Source organism: Telmatherina bonti, assembly GCF_933228915.1.
Source record: "Telmatherina bonti genome assembly, chromosome: 24".
Lineage (NCBI taxonomy): Eukaryota > Metazoa > Chordata > Actinopteri > Atheriniformes > Telmatherinidae > Telmatherina > Telmatherina bonti.
The window spans coordinates 28356223-28382684 of NC_136633.1; the positions used below are offsets into that span (position 1 = coordinate 28356223).

Consider the following 26462-nt stretch of genomic DNA (forward strand, 5'->3'; position numbering starts at 1 on the left):
GGTGGCTTTCTTTTGCAATTTCCTCACTTTCATAAAAATATTTGCAAGTGTTTGTTGTCGCTGCAGCACGTTGCGCTTGTCCTTTTAGGAATCAAACTTCACGAACACTCACGTGATAGCAACCTCAATGTTTCATCAGGTTGCTTGAGTTAAATCTGGCAGCATTTACACCTACTGTGGAAACTTCAGCCCTGCATGTGAGGTGTGTCACTGTTTTGCTTTTCTAAGAAATGACACCAAACTGCTAACATAACGCTAAAGCTAAATTGCCACACAAGACTGCGTAGCTTCCTGTGTCTGTGTGTGGTGGTGTTGAACAGGAAAAATGATCCAGTTTCCATGGTAACGGATGGGGTTTGTACAGAAATACTTGCCGATTTTGGCCGAGTATATCCATTGCTAGCACTGGTATTGGACCATCTCTAGTATCTACTAGCATGCTCTATTTCATATGGCGGGTTTTCACATGGCGTCACGGCTGTTTCTGAATCTTTGAGGTGAAACATGGTTTACTGAAACTGTGGACAATGACATTACTCTAACAAACCCTGGGACCGCAAATAGAAATCAGTATTGGTTATGTGGGTAATTTCGTCCGCTTTCAAGCAGCTTAGCTATCTGTCACTTGACAGAGAAAATACAGAAATACCAGCAGAAACCACTGGGGGCAGTACTGAGTTGTAGGCCCCATACACACAACCAGCTACCAGAACAACCCAGAGAAGAATAGAAACAGGAAGAAGACGTAGAAGTATCTGAGAACAGCAAAAAATATAGCGTTTTTCTTCTTATGGTGTTTTTGGACAGTTGTAAACATCTTTATAGCGGTGTGTTTCTGCTACCAACCAGTGTCAGAATCATAGACTGTATATAAAAAGATGGGCGGAGCCTCCGTGACGTCACCCGTAGGTTTCTGAAGAGCTGAATTGAAGCTCGGTGGGCGGTTCCTACCGTCACCATCTTGGCAGGGACATGCGTGTCGTCTCGCCCGGAAAATACAAATATGGTCAAAGAGGTGCAGCTGAGAGGGGGGCTGTAAACGTCATGGTGGATGATTGACATTGAGCGAACTCCGCGCTTTCTGTAGCTAAGAGCTAACCGAGCTAACCTGGAGATAACAGGAGCTAACCAGCTAACGGAGGTAAGCAAGCTAAAGCTAAGTCACATTGTTAGCCGGCTAAAAACCGCAGTTGTTCCACGTTCTTACTTGAAGCTGGAGATTGGTACCTGTCAATCAAAAGGACACGCCCCTAAATATGCCGAACTTCGAGATTGAAATTACTTTTAAACGGCGAGTTAGAAAAAAATTCACTCCCCCCACAGTTATCATGAAGGTAAACCTGACCTATTAAACCTAAAATGGATTTTTGAACCAGACTGTAAACATGTTTATTCCTGCTGTGAAGTTGGTCTTTTTAACATGGGAGTCTATGGGGATTTGTTCTGTTTTGCAGCCCCTAGTGGATGAAGGGGGAACTGCAGTTTTGTGCACTTCCACATAGGCTTCACTTTTAACCACCAGAGGTTGCTGCTTGGTCAAAATACAGAAGTCATCTCTGAACCCTGCACTGCCCCTAGTGGCTGAACTGACTTAAAAACCACGGCAACATAAAAGATGAAATGCAGCATGAAGACGGAGACTTATGACAACATTTCAAACAGATGTCCTTGTTTTGTATGTAAGGGAGCAGAAATGACCAATAGGAGGCTTCCTGGACACCTCCCCGAGGATATCCTTGCAGTTTTTCTTGTTTACCGTGTAAAGATTATGAGTTTTCTTCCAATTAAAAGCTTATTTCTTTTCCCAATGATGCATATGGATCCATGTCACCACAAAGCTCAATGTTCACACATCTCCCAGCACAACGTTAGCCATTTAGCTTTGTTTGCATTCACCAGAAGATGTGATTCTGTACAAAACCACAGGACTGAACCCATCTGTGCAGATGATACTCACCAACACAGACACGCCTGTAATCCAACACAAATCCTCTCTGGCACTGGCAGCGGTAGCTGCCAGGAAAGTTCAGGCACTGGGAGTGATCCTCACACTGGCTCAAGCCCTCCTCACACTCATCTATGTCTACATCAGAGAGAGGGGAGAAAATGACACTGTCTTATTATAAACTCACAAGTGTGAAAAGCCGGAATCCCTCGTTTGGAAACACACTGCAAGCCACTCGTGTGAGATTAAAAGCTGTAATTATGGTCATTACTGCTGCTTTTACTGCATGTACAGTGTGTGCACGCTTCTTTGTGTTGCTGGAACATGCTCCCCTCCACACCTGGATGTTTGCCTGCAAAACGCATTGTGCATCATGCAGGACAAAGGCGACAGAGGACGTATAATCAGGGAGACTCTGGGCCTTTCCATGGGAACTGAGGCTGAGCCCGGGGCTTTCCTGGTGCTGTCAGCAGGAGAAAAAGACCAACTGCTGGCCTAATGACAGGCCACCCAGCAGCTTTTAGTCCCTTTTAACTCAGAGCTGGGAGGAAAAGGATGACAGAAGCGCTGCTTGGAATCATGCAGTCTGTACTTGAACCTTCGGCCCGACATGGACAGATGTTGACGAAACACAGACGCGTTTCCTTGAACTTTCTTCAGCTGTGCACGTGTGTTTGTGTGAGACAGAGATGATATGAGACTAAACAAAAGCAAGAAACACCAGAACTGCTCTAAAATGGTGATTCTTCATATGGACGCTGTATATGACTGATGGGCTCGACGCACAGAGGGAGGCGGCGATGGAAGTGGCGATGGAGGCGGCGATGGAGGCGGCGATGGAGGCGGCGATGGAGGCGGCGATGGAGGCGGCGATGGAGGCGGCGATGGAAGCGGCGATGGAAGCGGCGATGGAAGCGGCCATGGAAGCGGCCATGGAAGCGGCGATGGAAGCGGTGATGGAAGCAGCCATGGAAGCGGCGATGGAAGCGGTGATGGAAGCGGCGATGGAAGCGGTGATGGAAGCGGCGATGGAAGCGGCGATGGAAGCGGCGATGGAGGCGGCGATGGAGGCGGCGATGGAGGCGGCGATGGAGGCGGCGATGGAGGCCGCGATGGAGGCGGCGATGGAGGCCGCGATGGAGGCGGCGATGGAAGCGGCGATGGAGGCGATGAGGCGGTCATGGAAGCGGTGATGGAGGCAGTGATGGAGGCGGCGATGGAAGCGGCGATGGAGGCGGTGATGGAGGCGGCAATGGAGGCGGTGATGGAGGCGGCCATGGAAGCGGCCCATGGAGGCGGCGATGAAATGGTGATGGAAGCAGCCATGGAAGCGGTGATGGAGGCGGCCATGGAAGCGGTGATGGAGGCGGTGATGGAGGCGGTGATGGAGGCGGCCATGGAAGCGGTGATGGAAGCGGCGATGGAAGCGGTGATGGAAGCGGCGATGGAAGCGGTGATGGAAGCGGTGATGGAGGCGGCCATGGAAGCGGTGATGGAGGCGGCGATGGAAGCGGTGATGGAGGCGGCCATGGAAGCGGCCATGGAAGCGGTGATGGAGGCGGTGATGGAGGCGGTGATGGAGGCGGCGATGGAAGCGGTGATGGAAGCGGCGATGGAAGCGGTGATGGAGGTGGCCATGGAAGCGACCATGGAGGCGGCGATGGAGGCGGCGATGGAGGCGGCGATGGAGGCGGTGATGGAAGCGGCAATAGAAGCGGCGATGGAGGCGGTCATGGAAGCGGTGATGGAGGCGGTGATGGAGGCGGTGATGGAGGCGGAGATGGAGGCGGTGATGGAGGCGGTGATGGAGGCGGCCATGGAAGCGGCGATGGAAGCGGCGATGGAAGCGGTGATGGAGGCGGCCATGGAAGCGACCATGGAGGCGGCGATGGAGGCGGCGATGGAGGCGGCGATGGAGGCGGTGATGGAGGCGGCCATGGACGCGACCATGGAGGCGGCGATGGAGGCGGCGATGGAGGCGGTGATGGAAGCGGCAATAGAAGCGGCGATGGAGGCGGTGATGGAAGCGGTGATGGAGGCGGTGATGGAGGCGGTGATGGAGGCGGTGATGGAGGCGGTGATGGAGGCGGCGATGGAGGCGGTGATGGAGGCGGCCATGGAAGCGGCGATGGAGGCGGTGATGAAATGGTGATGAAAGCAGCCATGGAAGCGGTGATGGAGGCGGCGATGGAGGCGGTGATGAAGGCGGTGATGGAGGCGGCCATGGAAGCGGCGATGGAAGCGGCGATGGAAGCGGCGATGGAAGCGGTGATGGAGGCGGCCATGGAAGCGGTGATGGAGGCGGTGATGAAATGGTGATGAAAGCAGCCATGGAAGCGGTGATGGAGGCGGCGATGAAGGCGGTGATGGAGGCGGCCATGGAGGCGGTGATGGAGGCGGTGATGGAAGCGGTGATGGAGGCGGTGATGGAGGCGGCCATGGAAGCGACCATGGAGGCGGTGATGGAAGCGGTGATGGAGGCGGTGATGGAAGCGGCAATAGAAGCGGCGATGGAGGCGGTGATGGAGGCGGTGATGGAAGCGGTGATGGAGGCGGCCATGGAAGCGGCGATGGAGGCGGTGATGAAATGGTGATGAAAGCAGCCATGGAAGCGGTGATGGAGGCGGCGATGGAAGCGGTGATGGAAGCGGTGATGGAGGCGGTGATGGAGGCGGTGATGGAGGCGGTGATGGAGGCGGTGATGAAGGCGGTGATGGAGGCGGCCATGGAAGCGGCGATGGAAGCGGCGATGGAAGCGGTGATGGAGGCGGCCATGGAAGCGGTGATGGAGGCGGCGATGGAAGCGGCGATGGAAGCGGCGATGGAAGCGGTGATGGAGGCGGTGATGGAGGCGGCGATGGAAGCGGCCCATGGAGGCGGCGATGAAATGGTGATGGAAGCAGCCTTGGAAGCGGTGATGGAGGCGGTGATGGAGGCGGCTATGGAAGCGGCCATGGAGGCGGTGATGGAAGCGGTGATGGAGGCGGTGATGGAGGCGGCTATGGAAGCGGCCATGGAGGCGGTGATGGAAGCGGTGATGGAAGCGGCGATGGAAGCGGTGATGGAGGCGGCCATGGAAGCGGCCATGGAAGTGGCGATGGAGGCGGTGATGGAGGCGGTGATGGAGGCGGTGATAGAGGCGGTGATGGAAGCGGCCCATGGAGGCGGCGATGAAATGGTGATGGAAGCGGCGATGGAAGCGGGGATGGAGGCGGTGATGGAAGCGGCGAAGGAAGCGGTGATGGAGGCAGCCATGGAAGCAGCCATGGAAGCGGCGATGGAGGCGGTGATGGAGGCGGCGATGGAAGCGGTAATGGAGGCGGTGATGGAGGCGGCCATGGAAGCGGTGGTGGAGGCGGTGATGGAAGCGGACTTAGAAGCGGCCATGGAAGCGGCCATGGAGGCGGTGATGGAGACGGTGATGGGAGCGGCCATAGAAGCGGCCATGGAAGCGGCCATGGAAGCGGCCACGGAAGCGGTGATGGAGGCGGTGATGGAAGCGGCGATGGAAGCGGTGATGGAGGCGGCCATGGAAGCAGCCATGGAAGCGGCGATGGAGGCGGTGATGGAGGCGGTGATGGGAGCGGCCATAGAAGCGGCCATGGAAGCGGCCATGGAAGCGGTGGTGGAGGCGGTGATGGAAGCGGCCATAGAAGCGGCCATGGAAGCGGCCATGGAGGCAGTGATGGAGGCGGTGATGGAGGCGGTGATGGAAGCGGCCATGGAAGCGGTGATGGAGGCGGCCATGGAAGCAGCCATGGAAGCGGCGATGGAGGCGGTGATGGGAGCGGCCATAGAAGCGGCCATGGAAGCGGCCATGGAAGCGGCCACGGAAGCGGTGATGGAGGCGGTGATGGAAGCGGCCATGGAAGCGGTGATGGAGGCGGTGATGGAAGAGGCGATGGAAGCGGTGATGGAGGCGGCCATGGAAGCAGCCATGGAAGCGGCGATGGAGGCGGTGATGGAGGCGGCGATTGAAGCGGTAATGGAGGCGGTGATGGAGGCGGCCATGGAAGCGGCCATGGAAGCGGTGGTGGAGGCGGTGATGGAAGCGGCCCATGGAGGCGGCGATGAAATGGTGATGGAAGCGGCGATGGAAGCGGGGATGGAGGTGGTGATGGAAGCGGCGATGGAGACAGCCATGGAAGCAGCCATGGAAGCGGCGATGGAGGCGGTGATGGAGGCGGCGATGGAAGCGGTAATGGAGGCGGTGATGGAGGCGGCCATGGAAGCGGCCATGGAAGCGGTGGTGGAGGCGGTGATGGAAGCGGACTTAGAAGCGGCCATGGAAGCGGCCATGGAGGCGGTGATGGAGACGGTGATGGGAGCGGCCATAGAAGCGGCCATGGAAGCGGCCATGGAAGCGGCCACGGAAGCGGTGATGGAGGCGGTGATGGAAGCGGCCATGGAAGCGGTGATGGAGGCGGTGATGGAAGCGGCGATGGAAGCGGTGATGGAGGCGGCCATGGAAGCAGCCATGGAAGCGGCGATGGAGGCGGTGATGGGAGCGGCCATAGAAGCGGCCATGGAAGCGGCGATGGAGGCGGTGATGAAATGGTGATGAAAGCAGCCATGGAAGCGGTGATGGAGGCGGCGATGAAGGCGGTGATGGAGGCGGCCATGGAAGCGGCGATGGAAGCGGCGATGGAAGCGGCGATGGAAGCGGTGATGGAGGCGGCCATGGAAGCGGTGATGGAGGCGGTGATGAAATGGTGATGAAAGCAGCCATGGAAGCGGTGATGGAGGCGGCGATGGAAGCGGCGATGGAAGCGGCGATGGAAGCGGTGATGGAGGCGGCCATGGAAGCGGTGATGGAGGCGGTGATGAAATGGTGATGAAAGCAGCCATGGAAGCGGCGATGGAAGCGGTGATGGAGGCGGCCATGGAAGCGACCATGGAGGCGGCGATGGAGGCGGCGATGGAGGCGGTGATGGAAGCGGCAATAGAAGCGGCGATGGAGGCGGTGATGGAAGCGGTGATGGAGGCGGTGATGGAGGCGGTGATGGAGGCGGCGATGGAGGCGGTGATGGAGGCGGCCATGGAAGCGGCGATGGAGGCGGTGATGAAATGGTGATGAAAGCAGCCATGGAAGCGGTGATGGAGGCGGCGATGGAAGCGGTGATGGAAGCGGTGATGGAGGCGGTGATGGAGGCGGTGATGGAGGCGGTGATGAAGGCGGTGATGGAGGCGGCCATGGAAGCGGCGATGGAAGCGGCGATGGAAGCGGTGATGGAGGCGGCCATGGAAGCGGTGATGGAGGCGGCGATGGAAGCGGCGATGGAAGCGGTGATGGAGGCGGTGATGGAGGCGGCGATGGAAGCGGCCCATGGAGGCGGCGATGAAATGGTGATGGAAGCAGCCTTGGAAGCGGTGATGGAGGCGGTGATGGAGGCGGCTATGGAAGCGGCCATGGAGGCGGTGATGGAGGCGGTGATGGAGGCGGTGATGGAGGCAGCCATGGAAGCGGCGATGGAAGCGGCGATGGAAGCGGTGATGGAGGCGGCCATGGAAGCGACCATGGAGGCGGCGATGGAGGCGGCGATGGAGGCGGCGATGGAGGCGGTGATGGAGGCGGCCATGGACGCGACCATGGAGGCGGCGATGGAGGCGGCGATGGAGGCGGTGATGGAAGCGGCAATAGAAGCGGCGATGGAGGCGGTGATGGAAGCGGTGATGGAGGCGGTGATGGAGGCGGTGATGGAGGCGGTGATGGAGGCGGCGATGGAGGCGGTGATGGAGGCGGCCATGGAAGCGGCGATGGAGGCGGTGATGAAATGGTGATGAAAGCAGCCATGGAAGCGGTGATGGAGGCGGCGATGGAGGCGGTGATGAAGGCGGTGATGGAGGCGGCCATGGAAGCGGCGATGGAAGCGGCGATGGAAGCGGCGATGGAAGCGGTGATGGAGGCGGCCATGGAAGCGGTGATGGAGGCGGTGATGAAATGGTGATGAAAGCAGCCATGGAAGCGGTGATGGAGGCGGCGATGAAGGCGGTGATGGAGGCGGCCATGGAGGCGGTGATGGAGGCGGTGATGGAAGCGGTGATGGAGGCGGTGATGGAGGCGGCCATGGAAGCGACCATGGAGGCGGTGATGGAAGCGGTGATGGAGGCGGTGATGGAAGCGGCAATAGAAGCGGCGATGGAGGCGGTGATGGAGGCGGTGATGGAAGCGGTGATGGAGGCGGCCATGGAAGCGGCGATGGAGGCGGTGATGAAATGGTGATGAAAGCAGCCATGGAAGCGGTGATGGAGGCGGCGATGGAAGCGGTGATGGAAGCGGTGATGGAGGCGGTGATGGAGGCGGTGATGGAGGCGGTGATGGAGGCGGTGATGAAGGCGGTGATGGAGGCGGCCATGGAAGCGGCGATGGAAGCGGCGATGGAAGCGGTGATGGAGGCGGCCATGGAAGCGGTGATGGAGGCGGCGATGGAAGCGGCGATGGAAGCGGCGATGGAAGCGGTGATGGAGGCGGTGATGGAGGCGGCGATGGAAGCGGCCCATGGAGGCGGCGATGAAATGGTGATGGAAGCAGCCTTGGAAGCAGTGATGGAGGCGGTGATGGAGGCGGCTATGGAAGCGGCCATGGAGGCGGTGATGGAGGCGGTGATGGAGGCGGTGATGGAGGCGGCCATGGAAGCGGTGATGGAAGCGGCGATGGAAGCGGTGATGGAGGCGGCCATGGAAGCGGCCATGGAAGTGGCGATGGAGGCGGTGATGGAGGCGGTGATGGAGGCGGTGATAGAGGCGGTGATGGAAGCGGCCCATGGAGGCGGCGATGAAATGGTGATGGAAGCGGCGATGGAAGCGGGGATGGAGGCGGTGATGGAAGCGGCGAAGGAAGCGGTGATGGAGGCAGCCATGGAAGCAGCCATGGAAGCGGCGATGGAGGCGGTGATGGAGGCGGCGATGGAAGCGGTAATGGAGGCGGTGATGGAGGCGGCCATGGAAGCGGTGGTGGAGGCGGTGATGGAAGCGGACTTAGAAGCGGCCATGGAAGCGGCCATGGAGGCGGTGATGGAGACGGTGATGGGAGCGGCCATAGAAGCGGCCATGGAAGCGGCCATGGAAGCGGCCACGGAAGCGGTGATGGAGGCGGTGATGGAAGCGGCGATGGAAGCGGTGATGGAGGCGGCCATGGAAGCAGCCATGGAAGCGGCGATGGAGGCGGTGATGGAGGCGGTGATGGGAGCGGCCATAGAAGCGGCCATGGAAGCGGCCATGGAAGCGGTGGTGGAGGCGGTGATGGAAGCGGCCATAGAAGCGGCCATGGAAGCGGCCATGGAGGCAGTGATGGAGGCGGTGATGGAGGCGGTGATGGAAGCGGCCATGGAAGCGGTGATGGAGGCGGCCATGGAAGCAGCCATGGAAGCGGCGATGGAGGCGGTGATGGGAGCGGCCATAGAAGCGGCCATGGAAGCGGCCATGGAAGCGGCCACGGAAGCGGTGATGGAGGCGGTGATGGAAGCGGCCATGGAAGCGGTGATGGAGGCGGTGATGGAAGAGGCGATGGAAGCGGTGATGGAGGCGGCCATGGAAGCAGCCATGGAAGCGGCGATGGAGGCGGTGATGGAGGCGGCGATTGAAGCGGTAATGGAGGCGGTGATGGAGGCGGCCATGGAAGCGGCCATGGAAGCGGTGGTGGAGGCGGTGATGGAAGCGGCCCATGGAGGCGGCGATGAAATGGTGATGGAAGCGGCGATGGAAGCGGGGATGGAGGTGGTGATGGAAGCGGCGATGGAGACAGCCATGGAAGCAGCCATGGAAGCGGCGATGGAGGCGGTGATGGAGGCGGCGATGGAAGCGGTAATGGAGGCGGTGATGGAGGCGGCCATGGAAGCGGCCATGGAAGCGGTGGTGGAGGCGGTGATGGAAGCGGACTTAGAAGCGGCCATGGAAGCGGCCATGGAGGCGGTGATGGAGACGGTGATGGGAGCGGCCATAGAAGCGGCCATGGAAGCGGCCATGGAAGCGGCCACGGAAGCGGTGATGGAGGCGGTGATGGAAGCGGCCATGGAAGCGGTGATGGAGGCGGTGATGGAAGCGGCGATGGAAGCGGTGATGGAGGCGGCCATGGAAGCAGCCATGGAAGCGGCGATGGAGGCGGTGATGGGAGCGGCCATAGAAGCGGCCATGGAAGCGGCGATGGAGGCGGTGATGGAGGCGGTGATGGAGGCGGTGATAGAGGCGGTGATGGAAGCGGCCCATGGAGGCGGCGATGAAATGGTGATGGAAGCGGCGATGGAAGCGGCGATGGAAGCGGGGATGGAGGCGGTGATGGAAGCGGCGATGGAAGCGGTGATGGAGGCAGCCATGGAAGCAGCCATGGAAGCGGCGATGGAGGCGGTGATGGAGGCGGTGATGGAAGCGGTAATGGAGGCGGTGATGGAGGCGGCCATGGAAGCGGCCATGGAAGCGGCGATGGAGGCGGTGATGAAATGGTGATGAAAGCAGCCATGGAAGCGGTGATGGAGGCGGCGATGAAGGCGGTGATGGAGGCGGCCATGGAAGCGGCGATGGAAGCGGCGATGGAAGCGGCGATGGAAGCGGTGATGGAGGCGGCCATGGAAGCGGTGATGGAGGCGGTGATGAAATGGTGATGAAAGCAGCCATGGAAGCGGTGATGGAGGCGGCGATGGAAGCGGCGATGGAAGCGGCGATGGAAGCGGTGATGGAGGCGGCCATGGAAGCGGTGATGGAGGCGGTGATGAAATGGTGATGAAAGCAGCCATGGAAGCGGCGATGGAAGCGGTGATGGAGGCGGCCATGGAAGCGACCATGGAGGCGGCGATGGAGGCGGCGATGGAGGCGGTGATGGAAGCGGCAATAGAAGCGGCGATGGAGGCGGTGATGGAAGCGGTGATGGAGGCGGTGATGGAGGCGGTGATGGAGGCGGCGATGGAGGCGGTGATGGAGGCGGCCATGGAAGCGGCGATGGAGGCGGTGATGAAATGGTGATGAAAGCAGCCATGGAAGCGGTGATGGAGGCGGCGATGGAAGCGGTGATGGAAGCGGTGATGGAGGCGGTGATGGAGGCGGTGATGGAGGCGGTGATGGAGGCGGTGATGAAGGCGGTGATGGAGGCGGCCATGGAAGCGGCGATGGAAGCGGCGATGGAAGCGGTGATGGAGGCGGCCATGGAAGCGGTGATGGAGGCGGCGATGGAAGCGGCGATGGAAGCGGTGATGGAGGCGGTGATGGAGGCGGCGATGGAAGCGGCCCATGGAGGCGGCGATGAAATGGTGATGGAAGCAGCCTTGGAAGCGGTGATGGAGGCGGTGATGGAGGCGGCTATGGAAGCGGCCATGGAGGCGGTGATGGAGGCGGTGATGGAGGCGGTGATGGAGGCAGCCATGGAAGCGGTGATGGAAGCGGCGATGGAAGCGGTGATGGAGGCGGCCATGGAAGCGGCCATGGAAGTGGCGATGGAGGCGGTGATGGAGGCGGTGATGGAGGCGGTGATGGAGGCGGTGATAGAGGCGGTGATGGAAGCGGCCCATGGAGGCGGCGATGAAATGGTGATGGAAGCGGCGATGGAAGCGGCGATGGAAGCGGGGATGGAGGCGGTGATGGAAGCGGCGATGGAAGCGGTGATGGAGGCAGCCATGGAAGCAGCCATGGAAGCGGCGATGGAGGCGGTGATGGAGGCGGTGATGGAAGCGGTAATGGAGGCGGTGATGGAGGCGGCCATGGAAGCGGCCATGGAAGCGGTGGTGGAGGCGGTGATGGAAGCGGACTTAGAAGCGGCCATGGAAGCGGCCATGGAGGCGGTGATGGAGACGGTGATGGGAGCGGCCATAGAAGCGGCCATGGAAGCGGCCATGGAAGCGGCCACGGAAGCGGTGATGGAGGCGGTGATGGAAGCGGCCATGGAAGCGGTGATGGAGGCGGTGATGGAAGCGGCGATGGAAGCGGTGATGGAGGCGGCCATGGAAGCAGCCATGGAAGCGGCGATGGAGGCGGTGATGGAGGCGGTGATGGGAGCGGCCATAGAAGCGGCCATGGAAGCGGCCATGGAAGCGGCCACGGAAGCGGTGATGGAAGCGGCCATGGAAGCAGTGATGGAGGCGGCCATGGAAGCAGCCATGGAAGCGGCGATGGAGGCGGTGATGGAGGCGGTGATGGAGGCGGTGATGGAGGCGGCGATTGAAGCGGTAATGGAGGCGGTGATGGAGGCGGCCATGGAAGCGGCCATGGAAGCGGTGGTGGAGGCGGTGATGGAAGCGGCCATAGAAGCGGCCATGGAAGCGGCCATGGAGGCAGTGATGGAGGCGGTGATGGAGGCGGTGATGGAAGCGGTGATGGAGGCGGCCATGGAAGCAGCCATGGAAGCGGCGATGGAGGCGGTGATGGGAGCGGCCATAGAAGCGGCCATGGAAGCGGCCATGGAAGCGGTGATGGAGGCGGTGATGGAAGCGGCGATGGAAGCGGTGATGGAGGCGGCCATGGAAGCAGCCATGGAAGCGGCGATGGAGGCGGTGATGGGAGCGGCCATAGAAGCGGCCATGGAAGCGGTGATGGAGGCGGTGATGGAAGCGGCCATGGAAGCGGTGATGGAGGCGGTGATGGAAGCGGCGATGGAAGCGGTGATGGAGGCGGTGATGGAGGCGGTGATGGAAGCGGCGATGGAAGCGGTGATGGAGGCGGTGATGGAAGCAGCCATGGAAGCGGCGATGGAGGCGGTGATGGAGGCGGTGATGGAGGCGGCGATTGAAGCGGTAATGGAGGCGGTGATGGAGGCGGCCATGGAAGCGGCCATGGAAGCGGTGGTGGAGGCGGTGATGGAAGCGGCCATAGAAGCGGCCATGGAAGCGGTGGTGGAGGCGGTGATGGAAGCGGACTTAGAAGCGGCCATGGAAGCGGCCATGGAGGCAGTGATGGAGGCGGTGATGGAGGCGGTGATGGAAGCGGCCATAGAAGCAGCCATGGAGGCGGTGATGGAGGCGGTGATGGAAGCGGCGATGGAAGCGGTGATGGAGGCGGCCATGGAAGCAGCCATGGAAGCGGCGATGGAGGCGGTGATGGAGGCGGTGATGGGAGCGGCCATAGAAGCGGCCATGGAAGCGGCCATGGAAGCGGCCACGGAAGCGGTGATGGAAGCGGCCATGGAAGCAGTGATGGAGGCGGCCATGGAAGCAGCCATGGAAGCGGCGATGGAGGCGGTGATGGAGGCGGTGATGGAGGCGGTGATGGAGGCGGCGATTGAAGCGGTAATGGAGGCGGTGATGGAGGCGGCCATGGACGCGACCATGGAGGCGGCGATGGAGGCGGTGATGGAGGCGGTGATGGAAGCGGCCATAGAAGCAGCCATGGAGGCGGTGATGGAGGCGGTGATGGAAGCGGCCATAGAAGCGGCCATGGAGGCGGTGATGGAGGCGGTGATGGAGGCGGTGATGGAAGCGGCCATAGAAGCGGCCATGGAAGCGGCCATGGAAGCCGTGCGATGAGGTGAAAATCGCTGCCCTCCTCCATTCGAGCGACAGGCGACATTAATGCACGGGAAAATTTCGCCCTCGTTCACGTAGACGAGCATTTGGGGGCATGCAACACAAGAAAGGTGAAAAATGTTCAACTTTTGCTGATGTCGCTCTCCAACCAATCAGGGAGGGTTTTACTGACTTCTTTTGGAGTTACCAGCAAGATTTCTGTCAATTTAAGCAAAATCTCCCAACTCTGCGGGCTTCTTCTGACACTTCCTCGAAAATTCCCATCTGAACCAATCAGATTTATTGGGGAGCCTGATACGCGCCGCTGTCGTTGGCGTCCGTCGCATCCTGTGTGTGGAGCGCATTAGACAGAGATGAGGTTACCGTAGCAGTTGCGTCCATCTCCGGTGTAGCCAGTAGCACACTGGCAGTGGAAAGCCTGGCCTTCTAGTGGGATGCACTGCGCTGTGGTGTCGCAGTCGTGGCTCCCAGAGTAGCACGGGTTCACCGCCTCCGGCCCCAAAGGCTCAACTGCACAAGACACAATGGAGGAAATGGTGAGACTGATGGTTGCAGCAGGGATTTGAGTTTAAAGCCAACGATCTGCGTTGCTGCAGCCATCCTGCCAGCGAAACGCTGGACAGCTGCGACCACTTCGACTCAAATTTTATCCAAAGAGCAAATTTCAAACAATAAGAGCGCCGAACACCCCTTAGCTAAAAATATGGAATACAAGCAATGATTAAAAGTTGGATAATAAAACAAGAAAAGTCGAGTAAACAAGTTTAGCTGTTCTCAAAGAACTGATTGATTACATTGATCTCTGATTGATTGGTTCTCTGAGCAAGACTGACAGAAACGTGGTATCTAAGAGCTCCCAAACCAGAGCTATTCAACTCGGGCCTCCAGGTTTCCAACACGTCCCTGCAACAACACGCATGACTCATGTAATGAGTCGTCGTTCAGAACTTCATAGGCTGTTGGATCCATTTAATTTGGTCATGTGGGTTGAAGCAGGGACACATTGAAAACCTGCAGGCCTCATGGGACTGAGCGAAGTGGCCATATCCTCCATCGGCATCCGGCACGTCGCAAAACGCTGAGATTTACAAAACAAAAACAGAATTCTGACCATAAAGTCAGAATTTCCAAGCGGAAATTCTGGCCTGAAAACTTGGCGTTCCGGAAGTGTTTGATGACACAGTGACATCTATCTCGTGTGTGTCTAGAGCCGCTGCTGCCCAGCAGCATCCTGAAGCTGAGAAACCGACACTATACAACGTTTACATCCGGGACGATTCTGGTTATACCGCGATGTTTCGCTTCCTGTTAAAATCAGCAGCTAGCTGTTTGAAACACGCAACGTCGCTGATTCAGCGAAAAAACAGAAGATTAAAAGAGAGAAACAAAACAAGACTTTTTTTTTTAGATTCCAAGTTAAAATTTCCAGGTTATAATTCCAGAGTTATAATCTCAGAATTAACAAAAAAAATTTATTTTAAGATTCTGAGAATTTTTTCAAGAAAAAAAAAAAATTTAGGCTCCAAAGTCAGAATGAAGGGATAAGATAGAATTTTGAGATATGAAAATGAAATTTTATCCCGAGATAATTAGTCAAAGTTTTCATATGTAAAAACAAAAAGAAAATTCTTTGTTTCTGTGAAACAAAGTCTAAATTAAGAGACAAATCAGGATTTAAAAAATGGGGGTAAAAAAATTTGATTTTTCCAGATTTAAAAACAAAAGTCAGAATTCTGAGTTACGAATGAGAATTTTCAGATATAAGACTGAAAATTAGAATTCTGATGAAAATAGATCAGTTTTAATATGTAAAACAACCCAAAACATTTATTTTGCGTCAAAAGTAAATTTTTTTTATAAAAAGTCAAAATTACATCACAAATCAGAGATTTAAAAAAATGCACAGAAACATTAAAAATTAAACATGTAAAAGCCAAATTATAGACATATAAAGAAATCTAAAAAGAAATAATAATAACAGGGTTTGACTGAATTTTGAGGTTGAATTTAAAAAAAAAATCGAAAATTTTACGATAAAAATTCTCAATTCTTCAAGAATCAGAATCAGGTAGAAGTTTTGTTGAAAGTTCAAATTATTTAGCTGAAAAATATCTTTCAAAGATTTATTCTATTCTATTCTATTCTATTCTCAGTTCATTCTATGTAGAGTTCAGGGACTCTGTGACGAACCAGGCGTCCTGAGTTGAGAATAATCTGGATTATTGGCTGGAAACATTCCAGCGATGAGATTACAGGACACGTAACCAGACACACATGTAGAACCGCTCCGTGCGCCACGCCGGCCCTCGCCACGCCTCGACAACGCATTGGCGAGATTTAAACCATACGGATGAGGTCAGATCCACATGACAGGGGACACCAGAAAGGGAGGAACGAAGCACGGTTTTCCTCCACGGCTGATTTTCACAAACAAACCTCGGATGTATTTCCCGGAAAGCCGGGCGGAAGAGACGAGCAGGGAATTAGTCAGGAATGCAGACAAACAAAAGGACTAGTTTGCTGAGAATGGAAGCAAATTTGGGCGATATTGGCGGTGTTGGTGGTGTTGGTTCCACCACCAAACCGCTGGAACTTCTAACACAAGCAGTCCTGCTGTGACACTGTTGCTTTTCATGTGGGAAATACCGCACGTTACTGTGGCTTGCATTACAACCGGGACAACAAGAACCGTAAAACACTAACACAGTTTACTGATGTGTGAGGCTCTACTGTTCCTCCGCCATCATAAACAACAACAGCCTCAACACTCTGTACATAAACAAAACGCAGACCCCGCTTGAGGTCACAGAGCAATTTGTCTGATTATCAGAGACTCTTCAAAGTGTAACGTGGTCGGGAAGAAGTGCAGATGAGAGGCGGCGGAGGGATAATTACAGGCTGAGGGGTGAAGAACACGCACCCCACGCACGGACTGCACACCATCAAAGCCATGACAGCAGTTTCCCACCAGCTGCTTTTCACGCAGAAGCTGTACAAACACAGACTGGTTTTACTGGGGGAGTCGCTGAGGAACCAGTAATGAGCCAACATCACGGCTTTTACTCAACCTGAAGACAATGTGGCGTTTAGAGCCATAAAAAGACATTCAGAGAGAAGACGGACTTCATGTCCCATTTTAAGTAAAAATGTTTGATGTTATCGGCTGATACTGACATTCCTCTGTGTCTCGTCTCAGTCTGAAGGTCAATATGAGACGTCATGCAGAGTTTTCTGCTGTTTGGCTAAACTGGCAACAAATCCTGCATATGCTTCCATACATTATATATATCCATCCATCCATCCATCCATCCATCCATGCATTTATCCATACGTCCATCCATCCATCTTTCGATCGACCCATCCATCTTTCCATCCATCCATCCTTCTATCCATCCGTTCGTCTATCCATTCATCTTTCCATCCATCCATCGACCCATCCATCCATCCATCCTTTCATCCATCCATCCATCCATCCATCCATCCTTTCATCCATCCATCCATCTATCCATCCATCCATTCGTCCATCCATCCATCTTCCCATCAACCCATCCATCTTTCCATCCATCCATCCTTCCATCCATCCATCCATTTTCTACTGCATATGCCGGGTTGTGGGGCCTTCCCTGCTTAGAGCTCAGGCATCCCCAGACCAGCCGAGGTGTCCAGGAGGCATCCTATCCAGATGCCTGAACCACCTGAACTGGCAGAGGAGCATCAGCTCAACTCCAAGCTCCTCACCCTATCTCTAAGGGAGACCCCGGCCACCCTGCAGAGGAAACCCATTTCAGCCGCCTGTATACGAGATCTGGTTCTTTCGGTCACGACCCACAGCTCATGACCATAGGTGAGGGTAGAAACGTAGATCGACTGGTAAATGGAGAGCTTCGCCTTCTGGCTCAGCTCCTTTTTCACCACGACAGACCGGCGCAGAGTCCGCATTACTGCAGACGGCGCACCCATCGCCTAGAAAGAACTCTCTAGAAGCTGCGTAAGCCTCTCCCCCGTCCAGAAGAACTCTCTAGAAGCTACGTAAGCCTCTCCCCCGTCCAGAAGAACTCTCTAGAAGCTACGTAAGCCCCTCCCCCGTCCAGAAGAACTCTCTAGAAGCTACGTAAGCCCCTCCCCCGTCCAGAAGAACTCTCTAGAAGCTACGTAAGCCCCTCCCCCGTCCAGAAGAACTCTCTAGAAGCTACGTAAGCCTCTCCCCCGTCCAGAAGAACTCTCTAGAAGCTACGTAAGCCCCTCCCCCGTCCAGAAGAACTCTCTAGAAGCTACGTAAGCCCCTCCCCCGTCCAGAAGAACTCTCTAGAAGCTGCATAAGCCCCTCCCCCGTCCAGAAGAACTCTCTAGAAGCTACGTAAGCCCCTCCCCCGTCCAGAAGAACTCTCTAGAAGCTGCATAAGCCCCTCCCCCGTCCAGAAGAACTCTCTAGAAGCTACATAAGCCCCTCCCCCGTCCAGAAGAACTCTCTAGAAGCTACGTAAGCCCCTCCCCCGTCCAGAAGAACTCTCTAGAAGCTGCGTAAGCCCCTCCCCCGTCCAGAAGAACTCTCTAGAAGCTGCATAAGCCCCTCCCCCGTCCAGAAGAACTCTCTAGAAGCTACATAAGCCCCTCCCCCGTCCAGAAGAACTCTCTAGAAGCTACGTAAGCCCCTCCCCCGTCCAGAAGAACTCTCTAGAAGCTGCATAAGCCCCTCCCCCGTCCAGAAGAACTCTCTAGAAGCTACATAAGCCCCTCCCCCGTCCAGAAGAACTCTCTAGAAGCTACATAAGCCCCTCCCCCGTCCAGAAGAACTCTCTAGAAGCTACATATTTCATTTCATTTATTTATTTATTTGATCCATGGGACAGTGCACAAACAACATTAACCCTGCAGGGAAAGATGCGTCATGCCAGGTTATAGTACAAGTGCTAATTTCCACCTGTAGTCCCAGAGCAGGCTGAAGATGCGTTTGGATACTTCAAGGTTATAAAAACACAACACATAAAAAAATTCCCAACATTACATACAATAAGCTTCCAATTATTAACCATAGCCTCTACAAACAAGGCTGCCACCATAGCACATTCGAAGTAATCAGTAATGGGTACAAGAGTGAGCCATCGTTTCAGCAAGTGTGAAAACTCACTAAAATTTGTACATTTCTAAAGCTCCGTAGGTAACTTGTTCCATTGGTTCATTGCAACATAAGAGAATACTGATCTTCCAAAAGCAGAGTTGAGTTTTCTTATATAGCACTCTCCCCGGAGAGATGTCCGAGTGTCTCGAGAAGAAACTTCAGAACACAGAGGGATAAAAGTCTTCAGTGGTGGAGCAACAGTGCCATGAATGATCCTAAACAATAAGCATAGATTAGAATATCTAATACAATTCTCAAAACTTAAAATACTATATTTAGTAAGAATTTTGCAATGATGATAAATTCGTGATTTTTTATCATGAATTTTAACAGAATTTTTGAATAGTGATTCAAGAGGCTTAAGAGTAGTAACACATGCCGGTGACCAAGTTGTCATACAGTATCGGAAATGTGAAAAAAAAATCATTGCATTTAGATATACATATGATGCTTCAGTGGTTAGTGAGTTTCTAATATACCGATAGGTTGAAAGATTAAATTTTAAAGTATTAGTTAACTTTTTAATATGTTTCTTAAAGTTTAAGTTTGGATCAAGAATTACACCTAAATACTTGTATTGTTCGACATTTTGAATAGGTTGACCTTCTATCATGACTTTAGGACAATTATGAAGTTTAAAACTTTTTGTAAAATACATAGAAACAGTTTTTTTGACATTTAAAGAATTTTTCAGCCAGTTTGACACTTTTCTCATTTCTGTTGTAAGTTTTTGAGCCACCTCCTCCACAGTATCACCATGTGTGTACACTACAGTATCATCAGCATACATTATTATTTTGGCATTGCAAATGTTTGGAAGATCATTAATATAGAGTGTGAACAGCAGTGGCCCAAGAATAAAGCCCTGCGGTACACCGATAATGCAGGCTTGCAGTGGAGATGTTACATTATTCACTGTGACACACTGTTGTCTGTCACTGAGATAAGATTGAATCCAGTTAATTGTATTTTCATGCAAACAGAATTTTGACAATTTATTTAGTGATACTGTATGATTCACAGTATCAAAAGCCTTACGCAAATCAAGAAAGACAGCTCCTACCACTACCTACCACATAAGCCCCTCCCCCGTCCAGAAGAACTCTCTAGAAGCTTCCAGCTGCAGGCAGAGCAGGAGGTGATCAGCTCTGCTGCAGGACCAGACAAACTACAACAGAGCCTGTTTACTGTCACATGTTCATGTCTGGTGATGAAGCGTGTGGACGGGAACATGGAGAACATCATGGACACATGATGGAGCTGCTGGGTAAAGTCCTGAACATGATGTTTTCATTTTAGGTCTGTTTTAGCCAGCAATAATTTCTCTTTTTCTACATTTTGAATAGAAATTAAATGAAATCCATTTTCCACACATTAATATTACCTATATTTTCAATATAAATATTGAATGTTGCTTTTTGGGAGAATATTGTTCTGTGATAAAAAATGGGATTAATTGAGATTGAATAATTATACAGCCTGCAATTAAAAAGGTTCTTTTATTTAAGTCTAGATAATTAAATAAAATATTTCATATGAAGCAGCAAACAAGCTTCATTTACATTTCCAGTATTTTTAAAGTAAAGCAAAGTAAAAGCAATATTTGTACGTTTCGACAAACAAAAATTGCAATTTGCAGGTGTTTCCATTGAACAGTGTTCAGTGCATAAGCCTCAGTTCTTGTAAATTCTTGAGATTTTACGAGAATTGCAGCTTATACTAGGTAGCAACTTAGTGTTATTTTGGGGTTTTCAACTTCCCGCGCAGAATTTGCAATGGCTTTACGAAATGTTTCTCCTTAATTTTCTTTTCTAAAACACTGAAATCCGCGGATGTTTGTTTCACACTGCCAAAATGGAACGGGTCACGACCCCCAGTGTCACATCCGGGGACACGTAAACGCAAAAGGAGTGTTTCCATTACACTTTTGCGATATATTTCTCACGTAAAAATGTTTTAGCAATATTTCAGACTTATTTTTTTAAATGTTTCCATGAGCGTTTTTTATTATTATTAGTAGTATTTTTTTTATTTAGTTTCTGTGCAGTTCTACGAGTAAAGAAAACGCAGCTTGCTGGATTGATCCAGCCTGCAGAACGGGACCTGGACCTGGACCTGGACCTGGACCTGGACCTGGACCTGGACCTGGACCTGGACGTTTATTCACCAGGTCGAACAAATCCGGCTCCACAGCGGGAGACACACACGCGGATTAATTAGTGTAGTTTTATCTCTTCTTGCACTGCGGAGCCTGAAGCCCGTCTGCAGTCACAGATTCTCATGACCTCACGGGGCAGCTATTCTGCCCGGCAACCCCCCTCCCTCTAAAATCTGTCATTGGCTGGAATATTGCTTCCCAGAAAGTGTAAGACCCCTGCACACAAAAACACACACACACACACACACATGCTCCTCCTGACACACATACACACCACTTAACCCGTGTTTAGAAAACCCCTGATCCCCCAAAGCTCTTCCAGCTGCTTTCTGGGCGTATCGCTGCCAGCGAGCATGTGCATGTGTGCGATATGTCATCATAACCTTTTTAATCAGCGTGTTGACGTTCAAATGACGGAAACTTGGTTTGCATCCAAAGAAGTGCCTCCCTGTCTCAAAGGTTTTCTTTTCCACTTCATCTCCTGAGGCTCTTGTCTGCCCGAGTCTCCGTCTGGTTTGCATCAGACTGAGCGGGCGAAGGAAGCGCTGCTCCGCGTTGACGGCTAAACATGTTACGTGTTTACATGAATGCACATGAAGTGCAGGGAAATAAAAACGGACACTAGAATAAGTTCACCTGTAATAAAACACAATGAGCGTGAAAGCGCCACGCTGCCTGGAGGTCCATTTTCAGGCTCAACGGGCTGATTCACGGTTCACATGGGAGCAATAAAGCTTTAACAAGCATAAAACCTAAGTAGTAAAAGAATAAATCACTTCACGCTCCCAACATGAACACATCCGCGGCTTCTCCTCGGCTTGGTGAAGTGCATACAGAGATTCCTCCTGATCCTCTAGATGGTTCTTTATTCTGAGGAACATTTCTCTGACTTCGCTCCACAACCTTCAGAGCCAGTTTGTGTCAGACTGATGAACCTCTGTCCAGCTGAGAAGAAGCAAGAGGTCAGAAACATGGACATAAAGGAGCATTTCAGAGAGAAACTGGCCCTAAAAACTGTGGAACAGTTTGAGAAAAAGGTTTCTCAGGCTTTGAAGTTCCCACCAGAAGATTCAGCGAATAAGGAGGAATCTCTGTATGCACTGGACTCTGTGCACTGTAAAAACTGAAAATTTAAGATTTTTAATCTTAGATGAGTAGACACGGGCTTATTTTTTTAAAGGTAAGATAATTCTTAGTTTTTATGCCAGATAATTCCTCAGTATTTTTACTTGTTTTGGGAAGTCTTAACAGCCAAATTTTCAAATTTATCTTATTTTAAGCAACATTTACCTCATTTTTGTATATTTTTTCTTGTTTTTTAAGGCTGAGTTTTTGCAGTGTATGTATTCTCATTCCCTGATTACCTGAATTTGCAGAGGACATCATACACACTGCAAAAACTCAGCCTTAAAAAACAAGAAAAAATATACAAAACTGAGGTAAATGTTGCTTAAAATAAGATAAATTATCTGCCAACAGAACAAGAAAATGTGGCTTGTCAAGACTTCCCAAAACAAGTAAAAATACTCTTAAAACAATAGGAATTCTCTGGCAAAAAAATAAAAAATAAAAAAGAGAATTATCTTACCTAAAAAAAAAAAAAGAAATAAGCATATGTGTACTCAATTTAAGATTTTTAATCTTACTTAAACTTCAGTTTTTACAGTGCGCTGATGGTGGAATCTTCTACATCTAAGGAAAACATTTCTGTCTCATTTTCCTTAAACAGAAAATCCAAGTTGTTCTTGCAGAAAAAAACAAAAATCTTGTCAAAATGCTGAACTGTTACTGAACTTCACTGGTTTCCCTGCAGATTAATATTAAGATTGCATGCATGGACAAACTAAAGATGTAGAATCCAGTCAGATGTGACGCAGGCTGTGGTTCTAATAAGTTTTAGTGGATTTTATTTGCCTCTAGCCTTTAATAGACAGTCTGGCAACAGCAGAGGTCATGCAGACACGTTAACGTCTCTGGTTTGTGTGTACGACCATCTTCAGCTTACAGCATGTGTGCTTCAACCTGGGCTCCGTCCAACACTCCTCCGTGGCTTGGCTGTGGCAGAACTAGAACAATTACCAGCCTGGTTGCTACATGGATTCTCCAGGAGAGAAACGTCACGTTTAGAGCCACTTAAACACTTACGACCGGCCTGGAATGGATTTAGCCAATCAGTCAGGTGCATTTTTCTTCTTGTAATGGTCCAACGGCGGGGTGAAACATAAACCATTTGGAGCCATTAGTTCATGGACGTTAGTGTGAGGTAGTAAATGCAGGTTTACTATATTTTAATAAACTGAGCATCATTGTGTAATATCTGAAATTACATCAAGATTTGGAACAAACAGTTTTATTAACTCCTCTTGTTCTTAATGTGCACGACATCGTGGAGTGTTTACAACACGATGCAGTTGTTAGTTTTCATGTTTACTCTGCATCGTGCATGTTTTTAATCATCATTGGGTGAAAAACATACGGCCATATTAGATTTACTTCATTTACTTTCATTCCAGTCACTCTGCTGGGGGTAGAAAGGCTCTTAACAGCATTCAATAGCATAACTCTGGGAGACAAACTGTTGGAGGAAAACATCTGCATCTCGGCTCCACCTACCTCCAACCGGGCTGATTTTGTTTGTGATGGCATATCTCAGGATCCGCTCCTCCTTGACGTACATCACAAACACCCTCTCCATGACGATCTGCAGCGTCTCGGGGACAGCGGCTCTGTTGTCATGCCGACAGTCGCGATAGGTGATGTTCTGTTTCAGCTGGAAGGTTTGAGACTCTGAACCTCGCTCTGCCGAAACGATTGTAAACTCCCGGATGGAAATGGAGGTGGCAACTGCAGAGAGAAAACACACAGATGAAAAGAGTTCAGACAGAAGAAGGAAAAGAGAAAGTAAAAAGCTGGAACATGCTGTGGATTTCAAACATCTGGGGCACCTCAGGGCTCATTTCTGGTGCTTCATCTCTTCCAGTGAATTTGGGAAATTGTGTAAAAATTAAATAAAAACAATTTACAAAAATGTTTTTAACCTATTTTCAAATGATTACACCACAAAGAGAAGATATTTCATGTTCAAACTGATAAACTTTATTGTAGTTTTGCAAATATTTACTCATATTGACTTTGATGCCTGCAACAAGTTCCAAAAAAGCTGAAACAGGAGAAACAAATAACAAAAGCTGAGTTGGATCATTCCACAGGTGAACAGGTTAACTGGACACAGGTGGGCGCCATGATTGGGTATAAAAGTAATAACCAGAAATGCTCTGTAGTTTACAAGCAAGGATGTGGCGAGCTTCACCGTTTCAAGTTCTGCAGTTTAAGAATGTTTTCTCAGGATACAATTACAGTATATCCATCTGTCTGAGGACCATAACCTCCTCAAAAGTTCAGAGAATCTGGAGAAATCTCTGCATGTAATAAGCAAGTTAAAAAAAATAATTTGATTTATAATTGAATCATTGATTTTTTTTTATTATCCATTTAAAAACCATATAAATACAAACATATATTGTAAAAATGGATTCTGTTATGGCAGGTCTGAACTTGTTAGGAGGAAAAAAAATACTTTTATTAAAATATTTATATTTACTATACTGTGTTATTGCATGATTAATAATATGAACATTCAAACTGGCATTTAAAGGGTTAAAAGAAAAGAAGAAGATTGAATGTTTGATATTTTTGACCATTGTTATTAAAAAAGACTAAAAAAAATATATGTGAATGAAATATGATGAATTTAAAGCATTTTTTTCATATATTTTGTCTTAAAGGTCCCCACAGGGAGTCTGACACTACATTAAAAAATGGAATCAAATCAATTAGGTGTGTAATCTTTGACATATCCAGGTGCTAAACAACCAACAAAGACTAATATATATAATATGGAAAATAAGTGAGTTTTTATAGTTGTTTGTAATAAATGAGGCAGTAATCTCGACATTTTAACATATTTTTAAAGGGTTAAAAATCCCTAAAATGACTGAATGTTTGGCATTTTCTTGCAGGATGGAAGTTGTTATAATAATAAATAATTTATGAAAACTGATGATTATTCTATGGCGGTAAAATGTGTTTGAGTTGAGTCCAGTGTTGCTGTTCTGCTTACCAGACGGGTAGTACTGGTAGGTCTCCTTGAAGGGCTCCATGGTGATTTCCGCTCCATGTGGTATGACCGGCACGTTGCCATTGACGACGGTATCCACGGTGAGGTGGTTGTGTTCATCAAGGCCACGACCCGTTTGCGTGATGGACAAGCGCTGGTTACCAGGGGAAAACACCACCTCCGCATGGCGGGTGAACTCCGCACCTGGTGACACAGCCAGTCGACTCTGTTTTTGTTTATAGTCCACATAATCCTGCTGCAGTTGCGTTGCAGAAAAAGGAAAATGTTACGTCTACACACACACACACACACACACACATCCAGCTGTTTCCTATTAGAGAAGGGAGGTGGAAGCCCGATATCACATCACATCTCTGGAGACGATGCAGCTGGCCGGGTGACCGAAAACACTCGCACAGACACACAGAATGTCCTCGTTGTCAGAGATCCCTCGTCTCCCTGCAGACGGGGTCTTCAGGACAACTAAACAGCCAAAACCACGCTTACCTGTGATTTTGAACCCTGCTTGGCTGTTTGGCAGCTCCAGAGCAAAGAGCCAGCCGAACAGCTCGCCGATAGGTGCAACAGGCATCAAGGCCCAGCCCACCGACTCCGGCACCTAACCAATCAGGACAAGGGAATCATGTGACTGGTCAGTTCAGTCTCTTTTAGTTTAGAAGTTCAATAAGTCAGGCTTGTACCTCGCTGATGGCGGTGTACGCTCTCCCATCCCCCACCACGATGTAGGCGTGAAGGTCGATGTTGTTGAGCTCCACGGGAGTTGATCCAACGGTCACCGTCCCGCTCACCTTACCGCTAACACGCTGTGGCGCGCCTGCAGCAGCAAACGTACAACACCACAAAAAGCTTCAGCATTTCAGCAAGAAAAAAAACTAGATGGGATAAGATCGACAACGGCCGAGCTCTAACCTTCGGGGAGACAGTGGTGTCCGTTTCCATAGAAACCGGAGTGGCAGTGACAGCAGGACCCTGTGGCGTAGTCAGAGCAGAAGGCATTCTGGGAGCACTGCTGCTGGAATCTAGACGAGGCGAGCAGGAAAAACAAGCACATTCTTCGGTAAGGGAAGGATGGAGTTGTGGAGTTGTGCAGGGTGGGCAGCGTTGCATCAGGGTTGCATCACATCATGAAGCTTCACAAACCTGGAACAAGTTTCCTTATTCTCTGTGGTGTACTGAATCACTGAAAGACAGACAAAAGAGGACGTCTGATTATTGCATGGCACCAACAAAACTCAATGCTTTCCACCAGAGATGGGACGCTCCGGTCCTGTCAGGGCTACTTTCCTGCAGCTTTTCCATGGTTCCCTGTTTCAGCATGCAGGGTTTGTAGACTACCAGCTTCTGTCCATCCATCTATCCATCCATCCATCCATCCATCCACCATCATCCATCTATCCATCCATCCATCCATCCATCCATCCATCCATCCACCATCATCCATCTATCCATCCATCCATCCATCCTTCCACCATCCATCCATCCATCCATCCATCCATCCTTCCACCATCCATCCATCCTTCCACCATCATCCATCTATCCATCCATCCATCCATCCATCCACCATCCATCCATCCATCCATCCATCCATCCTTCCACCATCCATCTATCCATCCATCCATCTATCCATCCATCCATCATCCATCCACCATCATCCATCT

General features: G+C 51.7%; 1 protein-coding gene across 3 annotated transcripts in view; it reads right to left on the reverse strand.

Annotated features, from left to right (window-relative positions):
* nid2a (nidogen 2a (osteonidogen)) overlaps positions 1–26462 on the reverse strand; it is a 94815-nt gene that overhangs the window by 31788 nt on the left and 36565 nt on the right. For 2 of the 3 annotated variants that reach the window (XM_079263883.1, XM_079263882.1), the window contains exons 9-16: positions 25945–25984; positions 25714–25823; positions 25485–25618; positions 25291–25402; positions 24787–24987; positions 23280–23510; positions 13753–13899; positions 1958–2083 (exon numbers count right to left, since the gene is read on the reverse strand). In XM_079263883.1, coding sequence (XP_079120009.1) covers positions 1958–2083; positions 13753–13899; positions 23280–23510; positions 24787–24987; positions 25291–25402; positions 25485–25618; positions 25714–25823; positions 25945–25984 — 1101 coding nt within the window. The remainder of the gene's footprint in view (positions 1–1957; positions 2084–13752; positions 13900–23279; positions 23511–24786; positions 24988–25290; positions 25403–25484; positions 25619–25713; positions 25824–25944; positions 25985–26462) is intronic. The other variant, XM_079263884.1, reaches the window with a different exon arrangement.